The following is a 14,178-nucleotide window of genomic DNA, read 5'->3' on the forward strand; positions in this document are numbered from 1 at the left end:
CCCCAGGTCCATTTGTACATACTATGTATGCAGCATCACTGACAGGCAGAATTTAGAGCTCCCTAGCTGGTGTATGGTATTTGTAGAGTTTTTCCAAGATTAAATAACATTTTTATAAGGAAATAGATATCAAGATGTTGCCAATCAGAAAACCACTTCAATTATGGAAGCAGAGCCTTAATATGAACCATAAAAGGATCGTCTTGTGTCTTAATTTATGACAAGCACATGTACATTGTCAAAAATTGTATATCTTAAACAAATGCATCATTTGGAGAAGATCTTTCCTTTTAGGAAACACAAACATATATTGATGCACTTAGCATGTTCAAGAAGAAAAAGACAGGGAGGACAGTCTGGGATAAATTCTCCGAAATATATATAAGGGAGGTTTAAGATGTGGTAACAAGTTAGTAACTTATCTAAAATATGCTACATAGTAAGGCTCTATGATATAACTTTAACAGTCCATATAGTGATCTCCTCTTAAAAACTATCCCCAAACTAAAAGGCACAGTGATCTAATACAACTACCTCATTGTCATGTCGGGCACAGACATCCAATATCCTTGTAGGTGTAATAATTACCAATAAAATTTAAGATGTGTAACTATCTCCTGAAGAGCCGATTGTAAGGCATAGAACAAGGATCTAATACACAACATATTTTGTGGGTTTTGTTTTTATACATGCTGTTTTCTAATAAAAATATTTTATGTACGTTCATATTGTATTCTTTCAAAATGTCAGTGTGTTACCAACACTGAAGGATACAGTTCGTTTGATTTTCATTTGTGTATCAAATTGGTGCTTGTATCTAAACAACTCAAGTTAATTAATTATACTGATGTATTCAGATTCATCCAGCACTCGCCCTATATAAAACTGGTGGTGGAGCTTGCAGGCTCACAGACTGCATCCTCCTGCATGATGAATAGCAAACCCAGACATGTTTCTCCTTTCAGAAATAAGGACCTTTTTAAGGTTGACAGACAAAATTTGTACAGTCATAATCCCACGGTGTGTAAACTTTATTCACTTTGCGTTAACAAGATTACCTTACCAATTCAATTGCCAAAGTCACCTTTTTTTTTTTTTTTTGCATCCTTTGCATATAAATTTCACAATTCGATAATATCTCTGCATTTACATTTAGCTTGCCCTAAAATATCCCCGATTCATAAAAAGGAAAACGAATCACATTCCGTTTTTATTGCATTTAAGTCATACAGACCATCAGAATAATAATGGCTGCTCATACAAACAGGAATTGCATAAAATCAAAAGCCCTTAAATCAACATATTGTTCGCAATCCAAAGTGTTTATTACCTGTTTTATCTTAATTGCATAGGAGTTGCAAAATGTAAAGGGGTACGGGAGAAACAAAAAAAAAAGTTTGCTGTAAGTTTGTATTTGGTAAGCGCATTTTGTATTACAGTACAAATTAAATTTGTTCTGGCCATAAAGAGATACCAGAACGGTCAATGTTTATGGCACAGAATCAGTGCACTGTTTTCTAGTAGAAAAAGAATATTTACATTCTAAATACCATCAGCCTCGCTGTGATCACTTTCCACAATCAAGCTAAACACTTGTTTTATTAATATTAACAAAATTATCACTTTTCCTGCAGTCTGTCATGGTGATCATAGTCGGTAATTAACAATATATGTTGGCAGGTCCTAACTGTTCTCACAATAGTATGTATGTTTAACTGCCTTGTCTCTTGTGGTTTGTCAAGCCAATCTACAAAGAAGGTAAGTTTAATGCAAGTAGAAAAAGTAATCTTACTCTATAAGCTAGGGCACAAGCAGGGGGGACTGTAGTCCTTACCTTTCTTATTTGTGATCTACAATACACTGTACAAGAAACTAGTCTGACAGCAAAACTCAATTACTTGAGGATAAATGCAGCAGTTATAGATGGAAGAAAACAAGGGATTTGTCAATCATCTTCATATGATGCATGTCTCCATTTGGAAGTAGCATAGAACCTTATTTTTGAATTAACAGAACAGACAGCTTATTGCAACACCAACAAACGACCAGTGTGTCAAGGTGTTCCAGGTTCCAAACCAAAGAAAACCTTGTCAGAAGTGCTTTACAGAAATGCAATCCAATGCAATATTCTGGGTTGCAGGGCTAGCGCCCTGCCTAGTATGTAACGCTGTCATCCCTTTTATTATCCACATTGCTTTGAGAAATAACATGTCCCTTTATTAAAATAGCTCTTTGCCGATGATGCAATGATTTATAATTCTGAATTATGTCATGAGAGTAGTTTTACATGGAAATCATACCACTTTCTAACCAGCAGTGATTGCTCATAAAGCACTGGTGAAAGAGGAGCACTGGTGAAAGCTGGAAGATATTGCTTCGGTTAACACTTCAGTCCCAGGTAACGAGGATAGGTGAGAATTTCCAGAGGTCAGGGTGACCCATGTGCATGAGATTGCTGAATGGAGATGTGCTCCACTGAAATGGAGGGACTTGGTCCCATGTTGGGCCATTCACAGCTACCATCTGGTACACCTTGGCCATATCGTAGGAGGTAACCTGTGCGAGAGAAGAGAAGGTGTTCAGCCAGGCTAATAACATTTAGAATATTGTCGGGCAGATCCAGTTCAATCTTCACCCTAGTTATTAAATCATAAGGGACATGAGTTGATCCACTCAAGTGTGTAGAGAAACAAATCTAACCTCCCTACCTTTGGAGAGTAAATCCTTGTTGTCAGTAGGCTTACTATAAACTATCTAATATGATGCAGGTATACTCAATCATAGACAAGCTGTAGGTACAAGACAAAGTGCATTTATGCTTTATGAAAATATTTACTTTTAAATAAATAGTTAACTTATATGTATATAAAGATTTAGATCATCACTTCACCATGTTTAATTTCTGACATTAGTACACCTTTTCTACACCATCTTTGCCTTGTATTGATAGTTTGGACTTGCCAATGCAATTCATTGTTACAGTTCTCCCCCAAACTACCTTCATGTCTGTGCCTCCATGTTGCCGTTGTCGCAGTGCGCCAAATGGATAGGTACCATTCGCAGGGTTCAGATCTGAGCGAGCAGAGATAGAGTTCTCCCCATTTGGCTGGGGGTTACAACTCAAACAAAGTGAGAGAGGATCGTGCAGATAGTCATTGTACCTGAAATGAACATAAGCACTTGTTTCAGCAGTCTGAATTCATACTAAGGTTATTGGCTTAAACTAGACAGTGCAATTAAAGTTTGGGCTAAGGGGAAGAACAAGCTTAAAGCCCCAAAACATTCTGGTTAAAAACAGCCCTTAAAAATGTTAGCGAGTAACATGCTAGTGGAGTTAGCTACACGCTATATTCTATCATAGAAAACAATCATCCTATAAAATGACTACGATATATTTAACTAAGCATGGGCATTTTTTTTTTTTTTATTATTCTCACCGCATAAGCTGGATCATGGAATTAAAATCCTGCACGTTGGTTTGGTTTCTGCGAAATATCTGAGCTCTAGGATTCCGGTCATAGGTAAACCAGTCACCATACTTTTCCACCAATTCTGGCTGTCCACTCGCATTAAATATTTCCTTAAAATAGCTGTGTAGAAAATACAGACGTTAACTGATCATGACTGCACGCCATCTCAATTGCCGCTGCTGGGCAGGCATCTTTAAACCGAGCAATATAAAATGCAGTAATCAGAACATACGGGATGTTGTAGCTGGCCCAGTATCCACTCTTGTAAAGTTCATCTGATTTATCAGCTTTCACCACCATACCACTAAAAGAAAAAAAAAAGAGAGATTCTTTCTCTGAGTTCTGCTTGGCTTTTGCAGTTGCATTTAGCTTGGACACACAAGCGAATCCTGAGCTGGGGCGAATCTCCTAAGTGACATCTCTAAGTGAGGAGTTACAAGCAAAGAAGGAGTTAAAAAGCAAGAAGGAGGGTAAAGTATAAATCCTTGTGATTCCATATATATATATATATATATATATATATATATATATATATATATATATATATATATATATATATATTGCACCTTACTGTCTGTTTTTGCCAGTTATTTGAGCTATCCCCATTGCCAAGATGTCCTCCATGTTTGACAATGCGGTCAGGTGTACATCTTGCTCAATGTATGCAATCCTTGATCAGCACTTCGAGGGTGCATATTGCTGTGCGAGATGTGTGCGGGTTGCTCATTTGGAAGCACAAATCCTGAGTCTAGAGGAGCAACTGGCAACACTGAGATCTATTGACAACTTGGAGAGGAGTCTGCTGCTCACTGAGCAAGCTCTCTCGCAGGTAGAGGTGGGGGAGGATAGTGGGATGGAGGTACAGGACAGTCAGGCAGCTAGCTGGGTTACAGTTAGAAGGCGGGGTAGGGGGAAAAGCGCCAGGGAGGCTAGTCCTGATCTAGCACACCCCAACAAGTTTGCCCGGTTGGCAGATAAGGGGGATGTTAGTTCAGAGTTAGCAGTACTGCAGCAAGTCACTGCCTCTGACCACCAGAGGGGTGTCTGCTCCAGTAAGGAGGGAAGGAGGAGCGCAGGGCAGGCCAGACAGGTGCTGGTTGTGGGGGACTCAATTATTAGGGGGACAGACAGGGCGATCTGTCACAAAGACCGGGATCGCCGAACAGTGTGTTGTCTGCCTGGCGCTCGCGTTCGGCACATCGCGGATCGGGTTGACAGATTACTGGGGGGGGCTGGAGAAGACCCAGCAGTCATGGTGCACATTGGCACCAATGACAAAGTGAGAGGTAGGCGGAGTGTCCTTAAAAATGATTTCAGGGACTTAGGTAGCAAGCTTAAGGCAAGGACCTCCAAGGTAGTATTTTCTGAAATATTACCTGTACCACGTGCCACACCAGAGAGGCAGCGGGAGATTAGGGAGCTAAACAAGTGGCTCAGAAGCTGGTGTAGGAAGGAGGGGTTTGGGTTCATGGAGAACTGGGCCGACTTCTCTGTCGGATACAGGCTCTACGGTAGGGACGGGCTGCACCTCAATGGGGAGGGTGCAGCTGTGCTTGGGGAGAAGATGGTCAGAAGGGTGGAGGAGTGTTTAAACTAGGTAAAGGGGGGGAGGGAAACTACAATATAGAAGGGGAAGATAGTGTAGATAGAGAGCTGGGGCTTATAAATGTACCTGGGGGTGGAGCAGAGGGAGGGGTTAGAATAGTTAATAGGGATAGGCTTCATAGGGAAAAAAACCATACACCTCTAAATTGTATGCTTACTAATGCCAGAAGTCTGACCAATAAAACTGACGAACTGGAGTTAATAATGTCTGAAGAAAACTATGACATAGTGGGTATAACAGAGACATGGTTGGATGATAGCTATGACTGGGCGGTTAACATACAGGGTTATAGTCTATTCAGGAAGGATCGAAAAAAAACGAAAAGGGGGAGGAGTTTGCCTTTATGTAAAGTCCAGCCTAAAGGCCACACTGCGGGAGAATATATGTGAGGGAAATGATAATGTGGAGTCATTATGGGTAGAAATATATGGAAAGAAAAATAATAAAATACTGATCGGGGTTTGCTATAAGCCACCAAATATAATGGAAGCAGCAGAAGATCAATTATTAAAGCAAATAAACAAGGCAGCAAATCACAATGAGGTGGTTATTATGGGGGACTTTAACTATCCCGACATAAACTGGGAAACCGAGACCTGTGAATCTCATAAAGGAAACCGGTTTCTGACTATAAGTAAGGATAATTATCTGTCCCAAATGGTACAGGACCCGACCAGAGGGGGCGCCCTACTGGACTTAATATTGACCAACAGACCTGACAGAGTAACTAATGTGCAGGTCAGGGGGCATCTAGGAAATAGTGATCACAATATGATGCATTATAACTTGTCCTTCAATAAGGGAACTCTTAGAGGAGCCACAAGAACCATGAACTTTAGGAAGGCAAAGTTTGATCAACTAAGAGAAGCCCTTAACACTGTAAATTGGGAAAATGTCCTCAAAAACAAGAGTACAGACACTCAATGGGAGATTTTTAAGGATATCTTAAATTCTCAATGTGAAAGGTACATACCGTATGGGAATAAAAGAGTCAGGAACAAGAGAAAACCAATGTGGATAAATAAAAATGTAAAGGGGGTAATAAATGGCAAAAAAAGGCATTTAAGCTACTAAAACAGGAAGGCAGTGAGGAAGCACTAAAAAGCTATCGGGAAAAAAATAAAATATGTAAAAATCAGATAAAAGCAGCAAAAGTGGAGACAGAAAGACTCATTGCTAAAGAGAGTAAGACAAACCCCAAAATGTTCTTTAACTATATAAATAGTAAAAAGGTTAAAAATGAAAGCGTTGGCCCCTTAAAAAGTAATGAGGGAGAAGTTATAGACGGGGATCAGGAAAAAGCTAATCTATTAAATATATTCTTCTCTGCTGTATTCACAGAGGAAAATGAAATGCCAGGTAATATACAGCAGGATGAGATAAATGCCCCAGTACATGTCGCCTGTCTAACCCAGGAAGAAGTGCAGTGCCGCCTAAAAAAAATCAAAATAGACAAATCACCAGGTCCAGATGGCATTCACCCCCGCGTTCTAAGGGAGTTAAGTAATGTAATAGACAGACCCCTATTTCTAATATTCAAGGACTCTATAGTGACAGGGTCTGTTCCCCAGGACTGGCGCATAGCAAATGTTGTGCCAATATTCAAAAAGGGGACAAAAAGTGACCCGGGGAATTATAGGCCTGTTAGTTTAACTTCTGTTGTGTGTAAACTGTTTGAGGGTTTCCTAAGAGATGCTATTTTGGAGTATCTCAATGAAAATAAGTGTATGACTCCATATCAGCATGGGTTTACAAGGGATCGGTCCTGTCAAACTAACCTGATCAGCTTTTATGAGGAGGTGAGCTCAAGACTGGATCGGGGTGAATCGCTGGATGTCGTATATCTTGATTTTTCCAAAGCATTTGATACGGTGCCACATAAAAGGCTGGTACATAAAATGAGAATGCTTGGGCTGGGGGAGAATGTGTGTATGTGGGTAAGTAACTGGCTCAGTGATAGGAAACAGAGGGTGGTTATTAATGGTACATACGCTGAGTGGGTTACTGTTGCTAGTGGGGTGCCACAGGGGTCAGTTTTGGGTCCTATTCTTTTTAATATATTTATTAATGACCTTGTAGAGGGATTGTATAGTAAAGTATCAATCTTTGCAGACGATACTAAGCTCTGTAACGTGGCTAACACAATAGAGGACAGTGCACGATTACAAATGGATCTGCATAGGTTGGAGGCTTGGGCTGGGATGTGGCAGATGAGGTTCAACACAGATAAATGTAAGGTTATGCACATGGGGAAGAAAAATCCAGGCTGGGAATATGTATTAAATGGGAAAACACTGGGGACGACTGACATGGAAAAGGACTTAGGAGTTTTAGTTAACAGTAAATTTACCTGTAGCAACCAGTGTCAGGCAGCTGCTGCTAAGGCAAATAAAATCATGGGGTGCATCAAAAGGGGCATAGATGCCCACGACAAGGAAATAATTCTACCACTGTACAAGTCACTAGTCAGACCACACATGGAATACTGTGTACAGTACTGGGCACCAGTGTACAAGAAAGATATAGTGGAGCTGGAGAGGGTTCAAAGACGGGCAACCAGAGTAATAAGGGGAATGGGAGGACTACAGTACCCAGAAAGATTATCAGAATTAGGGTTATTTAGTTTGGAAAAAAGACGGCTTAGGGGGGATTTAATAACTATGTATAAATATATAAGGGGACAGTACAGAGATCACTCCCAGGACCTATTTATACCCAGGACTGTACCTATAACAAGGGGACATCCTCTACGGTTGGAGGAAAGAAGGTTTCTACACCAGCACAGACGGGGGTTCTTTACAGTAAGAGCGGTGAGATTATGGAACTCTCTGCCAGAGGAAGTGGTTATGGCAAACTCAATAAAAGAGTTCAAAAGGAGCCTGGACGTGTTTCTTGAAAGCAATAATATTACAAGTTATGGATAGTAGATTAATAGGGACAGAACATTGATCCAGGGATTTATTCTGATTGCCATATTTGGAGTCGGGAAGGAATATTCCCCCTGGTATGGGGCAATTGGCATCTGCTTCATAAGGGTTTTTTTGCCTTCCTCTGGATCAACACAGTAGGGACACAATATGTATATAGGTTGAACTTGATGGACTTTGGTCTTTTTTCAACCTTATGAACTATGTTACTATGTTTCACAACCACACAAAATTACCTTCATAGTCTTCATTTTCAACAAAAGCCAGATAATTGCTAGGGTACTAATCAGAATACATCACTTCTGTGTAAGGATTCAGATTTAAACAATTGGATCATTAGGAAGACTGCTTCATTCAACTAAAGCTGGATGAGATACCCTAAACTCAACAGCTGCATCTTATATAGTATAAAGCTGTAAAGTGGAGTATTTGGGGGAATTGAAAGCATTAAACTGCTGTATATAGTCAGATGTTGGGGCTTTTTAGTTTTGTCCAAATAAGCTTTCTTTATTTGCCGACCTGGAGGCTGCCATTGTTGTCAGTCCTGTGATAACACGGATGACTCTCTGCTCAATCAGCACACGGAACTGGTTCTTTATGGCAATACATTTTCCTCCATATATATGGATTAGTAAGGGTGTCCCTCTGCATGGTTAAGACATTGACCCTGTTTACCACAGGCAGTACAATAAGGATTATGGCTTTTTGTCTAGTAGACTGGAATACGATAACAGAGCCAGAACACATACAAATGATTCATGCACAATATTAGTTTTACAATTTATCTTTAATCTGATACCGGTAATAAAAAAGTACATAGTGGGAGTTCTACTTTAAGGCTATGTGGCTTATCACCAATAAGTTGTCTATAACATCTGGGCTACAAATTAAAGAACCCTGGCTAGCGGCACGTATCTTAGTTGAGTCTTTGCCTCTGCATTCGTTACAGATAAAGGCTGCAAATCTACGATTCACATTGGGAATATATAATAATCGCTTTCATCCTTCTTCGGACGTACGATTAAAAAAAAACAAAAGGTGTACTTGTTGGAAAGTAGAGGTTCAGTTTGATAACACTAGCTTTGTTCACTTAGCTCGATATTAAAGGTTGTCCACACTTACGGTAATTGTTCTAGAACGGTGAGGATGCCGGCAGGAGCCTTTGTCTGTCCAACACGGAATTTATTGTAATCCACAATCATCCACTGGTTATTATAGCTAAAAAAACACAACTTATTTGAGCAAATAAATAGCTGAAGCATCATATACACATGCGCACAATAAAACCCATCTACGACCTGCTAGTTTGTTACCAACCAAATCATATACACCAAGTGTACCGTTACCTTACAGTGGCAATATCGTATTATAGTATCGCAATGTAATCCTTTCACAATCCATAGGTAAGAAGTAAATGGTAGCAGCAGCACAATGACACAAACATTTACTGGAGGAAAAATAAAATAAATCAATGAATCTGCTTCATTGATTTTGGGATATACTTTGTAGATTAGAAGTTGATAGCTATACTTTAAGTAGACCTACTTTAAAAAGGCCTTAAAGTATGTCTATGCATTAGCTTTAAAAGGCGACATCAATGTTTGTCAGAATGTAGCAATGTCCTCCCTCCCAGACACCCCCCATGATTAAAAAATCCCATGCATCTTCACATTATCACATAAGCCATCCTTGAATGAACTCTACAGCTGTGGCCCAAGAGTCTATTAACAGCTATAAACAAAATAAGAGGACTAGAATAAGAGTCAAGGCATGGGAACTCCCTTTTCAAATACATCTAAAGTCAACACTTACGTCCCACTATTAAACTTCTCAAAAACGGCAGCCCACTCCTGTCCACTAGTAGCCAGTCTGTTAGCCACAATATTGCGCAGCCACTCCGAGACAGAGCCCTCTGGTTGGATATACTTCCAAAGCTCTGGATTACTATTCCCTATCGTTGTCTCCAGGGTCACCTGCAAGAGCAATGTCAGTGATCACCGAATCAGAGAATTTCTATTTCTTAAGGCATGCACAGCAACTTTAATTTATTAAATTACATTAATATGGTAATTGGTATTACACACAGATCTCCACATTAAGTGTTCAAGTGGTAAGCATATACAAGAAGAGGTGTTAATATAAGAGAATGCTATATTACTACTGATAATGTGTTCAAGTGTTTATTTTTTATATCGGGAGCGCTAATATATATATATTTATATATACATATATATATATATATATATATATATATATATATATATATATGTTCTTCATAAAATGTTTTCACACTGCAGGGGATACATACATCTATTCCAGTGAATTTTACATTTTGGAAGAAAATAAAGCAAAGACTCACCAGACCACTGCTCAAAAGGTAGAAGTCATCTCCAGAGAAAATGGTGCCAGGATAGGAGGAGAAGGTTTGAACCCAACCAGGAACGGTGGGACCCCCTGAGGACACATCAATTAGTGATCCAGTTTAGAAGTTGGCATCTAAACAGTTTAAAAGTTCATGCTCCTCTACCGATATGATTACATTTGACTTCACCAGTGCTTCAACCGAGATCCCTGGAATTTAGATATAACTAGATTGTTACCATTTAATTCATGAAAATGACGTATCTTTCACCTTTTGCAAATGTGATCTAGGTCTGCTCAAGTACTAAAATTTGACCTGTTGGCTGGCTGGAGCGTTCAACAAATGCAAGGACAACTCTTACCATTGGGTGAAGTGCGATATGGCAGAGTATATTTCTTGATAATTCGCAGCATTGATTGGTATGTGTTCCAGGTATCATGAGACACCAGGAGATCTTTGTTGCCTGGCAGAAGTTTAATAAGGGCTGAGCAGGAACCTGAGCCCAGGTCTTTAAGCACATCCGTCTTGTTCAAAGCACCTTCTAGATCCTCTAAGTCTCCCCCAAGTTGGAAAAGTCTGCAGGAACGATCGGTAAAGAAACAACAAGGAAATAAAATGAGTACAACTTGGGAATGGAATAAAGAATAAGTATAGCTAAAAAAAAAAAAAAAAAAAAAAAAAAAAAGAGACAATGTAATTACTCGATAAATATGCAATAGCTTTTATTTTTCTTTGTTGATATCTGCTACAGTATTCACAAACATATTTTACTGCTGTATCTGTAGATTTCATAAACTGACTGATTCTCTTTAAAGAGCAGGTGATAGAGGTATATAGTCAAATATTGGAGGAAAAAGTTGAAGAACCACTTAGTAAATTGGTTAAAATAAATAATCAAAAGGAGAGTTAAAAAAAACAAAAAAACAAAAAAAAAAAACAATTAAACTTACAGGAAGCCAAATGGACTGAGAGTGAATCTCTTAAGCGGAAAGGAGATTCGCCCATTGTAACTGTCCTCAAGGCCTTTGAGTTGAAGTAATGCAAGGTGGACCTTGGGGAAAAAAAAAAAAAACAATAGAAAAACAGACCGTTCATCATTCCTTGTGCTATGAGTTCACACTATTCCTTAAAAAAATGGAAAAAAGTTCAATAAAGTAAACATAAGTCTAAATTCAGGGTAGAAAAAAAGGATTGGTTTCTGTCCCAGCTCGGGACCGGGAAGTTGAGGATATACATGGCTAAACATAAGGCGGGTGGCTAATTCATATTACATATATTTTTCTTACATGTACACAATGCAACAATTGGGAATGTGACAGATCGCTTTCATGTTTTTCCCTTTTAAAGCAGAAGAAAAAAAACCCCCATAAAACCAGTTCCATAAAATGGCACGTTACCTGATGCCAATACACAGGATCCTGTCCCTTTTCAATCTGTTGTTGCATCCAGTCCAAATTAGTCTCTAGATAAGACCTAAGTCTCTCACAGAACGGAGCCTGATACTTGTAAGGACCACAGTAACCCATCATGGTGTTCATCCAATGCATGTAAATTAGCTGTAAGGATATAGAAATCTTTAAGGTGCAAACAAACACTAGACTAGACTACCATTAATATATCACAGCTAAGTATTTTTATATAATATACTATATATAATTGGATTTTACAAAAGACACCCTAGAAGTAAGTCTTACTTCAAGATGCTAGATTTACGGAACTGTCCATAAAGACTTTTCAGGTGCCAAGCCAAGTCATCTTATCACAGCGACCAATGGATTGTCACAGCTAGCAAGGACACTACACAATCTCTAAAATGTACATTTTTTTTCAGTCTTCTGCAAATACTCTCAATAGAGCATTAAGCTGCCCAGGGCTGGACTGGCGATCCCGAGGCGGCCATGGCACTTTAAGACGTAAGTGTGCCTGAATTTCTCTGATGCAGCAATATGCATGTTATGTTCAGTATACTGAGGAATACACAGCAGAGGGAGATGCGGGGCAATTAATCACTTAATTTCCCATAAATCCATCTAGCGAGTGTTGAAAGTGTTTTAAAATAATCTACCAGTATGCAGATTACATTTAAAATGTTCAGATCTCAGCGATAAAGTATAGCGTGAAAAAGTCTGATTATTTTTTGTGTGACAATATGTCATGGGCTAGTGGTTCTACAATATGTACCACTGGATGTGAGTACTGAGTGTTGGTAGCCAGCAAATCAGCATATAGCTTTTTTTTTTTTTAAATGCAAAGGGCAACAGAGACACGATCATCCATGTATTGTTATTACTGATATCAGATTAATTAATACATTTTCAAAATTATTGTACCGTTTTCTTTTCTAAAAAAAAAGTTATTGTATTTACATAATATAATATTTCTTATATAAAAGGAAGGGACTTCATTAGCATCGCCATAAAGAGTAAGCTCACTGTGGTGTTTGGGCAGGGAAAGTCACCAGAAATATTACATGACTTGACAACAGTAGCAGCCTCCAGATAAAGGAAGTTTATTGCTACAAACCAGGTTATTTCCAATGGTAATGTAGCGTGTCTTATGTTCAAGAAGAATTTTTTTTTTTCTTCATGGGATGCCCCTTTTTTGGTAGCAGAGATGACATATTTACCCTCTGAGTGACAGCAGCTTCGGCCACCCCTGCAGCATAAGCCTGGACCGAGTCATTATAAGCGCCATTCGTTTCCAGCTCCAGAACCGCCCATCTGAAATAAAGAGCTGACGATAAGGGCCCAGGACATGATGTTTTAAACAGTTGAATGTCTTTCAGGTTCTTCGCAATCCCACGGATCGTCATCTTCCTCACTAAATTCTACTTAGAACATATAATTTCTAGACTTCATGTTCATCAATTCGTACAAATCTGCGAAAACGAGGGGAGAACCCCGCAAAAAAACAAATGCAACAAAGAACAAATAGCTTTGAATTTTCACTTGAATTTAGTTTGTTCTTTCACTCGCTCTCACTCTTATTCATGTTCTGTTCAGCAGAAGCTGAACAGGCGAGTTTGTACAAACAATACGATTCACATATGGGAGGAAGGATCAGCTAGAAATTCTAGTAAGTACACATTTTCTGGTAACAAATATTCCAAGCTGTGTCGTATTTGCATTGCTTGTACTTTGTGCCTCATGTATCTTATTCGTTAAATGTAGCTGCAGAAGCTTTCATGGTGGAAAGACCTCCTTACCCCCCATCTCTTTCTTCCTCTTTACCCCCCCTCTCTTTCTTCCTCTTAACCCCCCCTCTCTTTCTTCCTCTTAACCCCCCCCTCTCTTTCTTCCTCTTAACCCCCCCTCTCTTTCTTCCTCTTAACCCCCCCTCTCTTTCTTCCTCTTAACCCCCCCCCTCTCTTTCTTCCTCTTAACCCCCCCTCTCTTTCTTCCTCTTAACCCCCCCTCTCTTTCTTCCTCTTAACCCCCCCTCTCTTTCTTCCTCTAACCCCCCCCCTCTCTTTCTTCCTCTAACCCCCCCCCTCTCTTTCTTCCTCTAACCCCCCCCTCTCTTTCTTCCTCTAACCCCCTGTACCCCTCACCAAACTTCCTCACCCGTTTTCCTGAACACCATCCTTGAGCTCCGCCCAGGCCACAGCCTCAGCCTTCTTCTCGGGCACTATCGAGAGTTGGCCCGTGGCAGGGTCCAGGACCACGGACACTTGCGATTTTACCGCTTCCCCGGTAACGGGGCCCAAGAATAACACTAGCATCAACCAAGCAGCCATCAGTGCAGTCACATGAGCGGTCACGAGCGTCATGTGACCCTCAAAAAAAAAAAACAGCTGACTGGGAGAGGCGTGGC

General features: G+C 39.8%; 1 protein-coding gene across 1 annotated transcript; it reads right to left on the reverse strand.

The window, feature by feature from the left end:
- Positions 1-2,388: 2,388 nt before the first annotated feature.
- On the reverse strand, positions 2,389-14,134 carry PLBD2 (phospholipase B domain containing 2). The gene is made up of 12 exons (XM_089489427.1): positions 13,929-14,134; positions 12,992-13,085; positions 11,763-11,921; positions 11,316-11,416; positions 10,727-10,941; positions 10,363-10,457; positions 9,816-9,976; positions 9,126-9,221; positions 3,703-3,774; positions 3,438-3,590; positions 2,999-3,161; positions 2,389-2,556 (listed from the first exon to the last, which is right to left on the reverse strand). Exons 1-12 carry the CDS (start codon positions 14,132-14,134, stop codon positions 2,389-2,391), a joined length of 1,683 nt encoding a protein of 560 aa, XP_089345553.1.
- Positions 14,135-14,178: the final 44 nt, after the last annotated feature.

Source organism: Sceloporus occidentalis, unplaced genomic scaffold (assembly GCF_023333645.1).
Source record: "Sceloporus occidentalis isolate IW3139 unplaced genomic scaffold, rSceOcc1.0.p SCAF_40, whole genome shotgun sequence".
Classification (NCBI taxonomy): domain Eukaryota; kingdom Metazoa; phylum Chordata; class Lepidosauria; order Squamata; family Phrynosomatidae; genus Sceloporus; species Sceloporus occidentalis.